Below are 4,401 nucleotides of genomic sequence, written 5' to 3'. Positions count from 1 at the left end.
CTTTTATTTATTTTTTATTCCAAACAATCTATTGTTCAGAATCAAACTGACAGCCATTTGCCGTAGTGTCTTGGTCTATAAAATCATGAAATCCCAACAAAAAACATTAAAGTTTGTGGCTGTAATTTTATTAAAAAGGAATAAGCTCGATGTTTATGAATGCATTTGCAAGGCATCAAGTAATGAATGTGTTGTGTGTTTCTGCAAAATTAATTAATTAATTTAGCTGTTAAATTCATCAGTAGTTGAACATTTATTCTAGTCAGTGTTTGCATACTTTTATATAAAGACATAAAAATGCAATGAATCCCTAAAATTAAACAGGACGTTTAAAGAGAGCTAATTCTATGTTAAAACACAGCTACACAGCAAACCTCTGAAGAATATGTTTGCTCTTTAATGAGGACCAGAACAAGGACTGAGGCAAAACCCCAGGCTGACCTGGACCAAAGTTTGGCAAGACCTGCTGCTAAGGGAAATATTATATCATGTATATCAAATATCATCATCATTAAAAAGATCTTTATATTCCCTCACATGCAGAATATGCCAAAAACCCAACTGTCATTGGGAATATAAAAGTAATACAGTATAGATTTATAGTTAGAGTATTTTTGCACATCATACTGATTTTATAACCTGTTTTGTTTTATTTTGGTATATTTTTATTCAGTGGTAAAATCTAAGAAAACATATTTATATTGAGGTTTTGCTAAATATGCATCCTCTGTTAAGTAACTCTGACTTGGATGTAATGAATTTAATTTCTAATGCTTAAGAAAGTAGAACATGTTGAAGTATAAAGAAGAAAAAAAGCTTCATAAATGTATCTTTTTTTTAACAACAGATTCATCCAAAGGTTTGAGCAAAAAAAATTCACCAGCTAGATAAAAAGAAAGTTGTAACATAAAAAGGTGTTTGTATGGATGGTATTGGGATTAATAAAGATTTTAAAAATGGTGTTATGGAACTAATACTGTATGAGAATAAAATTAAGTTTACAAAAAATATTAAGGCATTTGTCAGAAGGCTTTTCAACACGAAGAAATGCCTCATAAAGGATGTGGACATTTGCACTGGACTCTGCAGTATGCTGTGGTTGTAGCCACATAATTAATGATGGTGTAAGAATGCATGTTTGTGATTCAGCATCCAGACCACAACACCACCCACATTTGAACTGATTACGATTGAACATGGCAGACTTTTAATTTCCTGTCCTGGAGGAAAAGTTGAGTTGTTGCCTTCTTCTGAAATACACACTCACTGTTGCATAAAAAAGCAGATTATTTAGAAAAGTTAGAGCTTTCTCTCTGTCATTTTTGCCTCTCATAGTCCGTTTTTTTCTTTTGTCTTATTTACAGAAAGATGAGCTGGATGACATTCCCATTGAGCTGAGCAAGGTGCAGAGTGTCAAGGTGGTTTTTCATCTGTAATTTTTGGGGTTTTTTTATCTGTAAATACATCTGTCAAATAAAACCTAGTGCATCATTGAGTTTTGTTATTGCAAGTAGACAAACTATAAATCTTTCAGGGTTATATCTTGGCATAAGCCGCGGTAATATTAGTATTTGTACTCCATGTCTCCTCAATTAAAGCCTAGATGTTTTAGAGGGTATTTCACATCCTAAGTTTACTTGGAGCAAAATCAAGTGGCAGCAGCTGCTTCCATCAACATCCAGATGTTGTCAACTGGTCTTTCACTTTCTTTATAGGTTGTAGCTAAGAAACGCAGGGATCGCGGTCTACCAAGAGCCTTTGAGATCTTCACAGACAGCAAGTCTTATGTGCTGAAAGCTGAAGACGAGAAACACGCAGAGGAGTGGCTGCAGTGCATCAATGTGGCTGTGGCTCAGGCCAGAGAGAGGGAGAACAGGGAGGCCACCACCTATCTGTAAGAACAGATCCAGCACAGACTGACGGGGAGCTGAATCATTCACTGTGCTGTATTTATTTCAGGGGGGGTGCATGCTTTTGCTTTGACTCTTATGCACAACCAGCAGGGCAGAAAGGGAGAAGAAAGATGTAGAATAAGGTCACAGAGCCGAGTTGGTGAGTAGGTGTGAAACCGCCTCAGCAATGCCAGCGTTGTCTTGTAGGCTTGTAGGGGGGCTGAAAGGCAGAGGTTCATCTATGACGATATTGCAAAATTCTTTTGTCCAAAGAAAAGATGTGTCTTTTATATGTGAACATCAAGTCTGCTGCTGATGAAGCTTTGACTTGTTGAACAAAGATTTATTATGCAGTATTTTTAGTACTGAATTAGAAACCAGCAATAACAGACTGTGTTCTGCTAAGATGGAGTGTTGATCCCATTTTACGGTACTGTGCCTAATTTTACCTGCGTGGAACACGTCCTCATAGGCTTCTTACAGACGTTCATCTGTGGATCAGGAATCAAACACTAAAGGAGTTTAAGAATATTTAAGCTAAAACAACCATTATAGAAGTGTCCAATCTGTTTTAAAGTTTGGAAAAGACTGAGGGTGTTTTCAGTGTCGCGTTATGAAGGAATATTGACTTTGTTTTCAACTTAAAGCAATAATAAAAATAAACTTTTAGCAGCTGGAATAAATACATTCTTGCAAACTGACTATAGGTTAAATAGCAGGAGAACAATGTCGACTTTAAACTTAAAAATAAAAAAAACAAGGAACAATCTGCTTCATTGTTCCTTGTTTTTTAAAGGAAGAAGTTAGATTAAGAGTTAATCAAATTAGGCCAACTTTTGGCTAGCAGTTATATTGTTTTATGTTTATTTTCAGTAATTTTAGGTTTTTTTTTTTTTTTTTTTTTTTTTTTTTTTTTGTGTACCTAGACCACCTGGATCATTCTTTATCCAATATTTGGTCTTCCAGTTCTTATTTTTTATCTCACTAACTTGTTTTCTATTTGTGTGTTTTTGAAATACTGGAACTCATAAGAGAAGTGACTGGTAAAATCTATTAAATAAAATTCTCTTCTTTTGCAATCTTGGTTCTAATTAGATTTTCTCAAAGGAGAAATTTTTGGCAGAAATGCACTCCATATTTTACTAAAAAAATGATTTCAGCTGAATTGTAACTCCGTCATGGAATGAAAAATGAAACATTAGGAAAACCCCAAGGTTTCTCCATCAGTTTACAGCCTTTAGATATATTAATGTCACACTTTTGACTTTTAAAAACACTTTATTTACAAAATTAAATAATATAATTAATTATTTATGTTAAACAACTGTTAGCAAAAAAATACTTAAATTAGGAGCTTGTTATATTGTAGTACTCCACCATTTAACTCAGAACATTAAGTTTTGTTAAAATCCCAAAACTTCATAAAATCCTCCATGTTCTCTGTGCCTCTGTGGAAATGAAGCTTCAGCCCTATTCTGGTTTAAACGTTGCACTTCCACAGCATCAAGGTGAGGTCCCTCCTGCATTCTGTGTCTGTGGGACAAGTAAATGTCCATCCTCGCTTCGCTGATTAAAATATTTAAAAGTTGGGCTTTCTGCTTGTTTCTTTTGTTTTGCCAAACTTCTCCTATGAATAGAAAGTTTGTAAAAAAAAATAAAAAATACATACCAAAAAGAGTAAAAACAGGCTAAAGGCTAAAAAGGCTAAAAAATGGTGTTTAGTCTTTTGCATTCCATAAAAACTTGGAATATATTTTAATACAGATCGCAGAAAGGACGCTCATTTAAAACACTCTGATTAAAAATAGATAAAAATGAGTTTTTGGCAATGGCACCATGTAAAATCCTCCACCGGAGGTTGTTTTTTAATTGGAGGCTTGTATAAAATCTTCCAATGGGGTGCTTTTTTCTGTCCAGATGTCTTTGGTTAATAACTTTTGTGCAGCTGTGGTAAAGGACTTTCTGGTCCATAGTCAATGAAACTATTTTCTGTGGGTCCTCTTTGTTCGTTGCCAGGTTCCTGGATCAGCCAAGATAGGAGTCAGTTGGATCTAGTTGCTGTTATCCATTAGGTAGAACTTTAAAAAAAAAAATTTAAATTCTTCAGAGGAAACATTGCTATTTTATTATGTTCAGTAAGTTTGTTAGTTGGTTTATTTTTAAGGATGAAATGTTGAAACATAAATCTATGAAAGCTGATGGTGAAAAGTGTCGACAGTCACTTTGTAGTAGTAGGGAAGTCATATTTAAATGTCAAATCATTCTGGCTTAAACCTGTATATACATTTACTCTATCAGACTATATTGTCCTGAAAGTTAGAAAATTTCTATTTAAAAAAAATACTCTTAATATCTTTTTTTTCTCGTTATTTTATACATCTAATTCGGCCAATCATATATCAACGGTCATCTGTCAATCAATTTTTTTCAGTCATAGCATCTTAATTCATATGTCGCAGCTAATATATGCAACGGTTGAAGTAAGAATCATTTACTTAACTATTGCGTT

General features: G+C 33.9%; 1 protein-coding gene across 1 annotated transcript in view; it reads left to right on the top strand.

Moving 5' to 3' along the window:
- The window catches only part of veph1 (ventricular zone expressed PH domain containing 1), a 106,407-nt gene extending 103,648 nt beyond the window's left edge, over positions 1 to 2,759 (top strand). Inside the window, exons 14-15 of the mRNA XM_015378278.1 lie at positions 1,365 to 1,418; positions 1,716 to 2,759. Coding sequence (XP_015233764.1) covers positions 1,365 to 1,418; positions 1,716 to 1,898 — 237 coding nt within the window. The 3' untranslated portion in view covers positions 1,899 to 2,759. The remainder of the gene's footprint in view (positions 1 to 1,364; positions 1,419 to 1,715) is intronic.
- Positions 2,760 to 4,401: the final 1,642 nt, after the last annotated feature.

Source organism: Cyprinodon variegatus, unplaced genomic scaffold, assembly GCF_000732505.1.
Source record: "Cyprinodon variegatus isolate N-32 unplaced genomic scaffold, C_variegatus-1.0 Scaffold168, whole genome shotgun sequence".
NCBI lineage: Eukaryota > Metazoa > Chordata > Actinopteri > Cyprinodontiformes > Cyprinodontidae > Cyprinodon > Cyprinodon variegatus.
The sequence above is the reverse complement of the archived record's forward strand: the minus strand, read 5'-3'. Positions and strand labels throughout refer to the sequence as shown.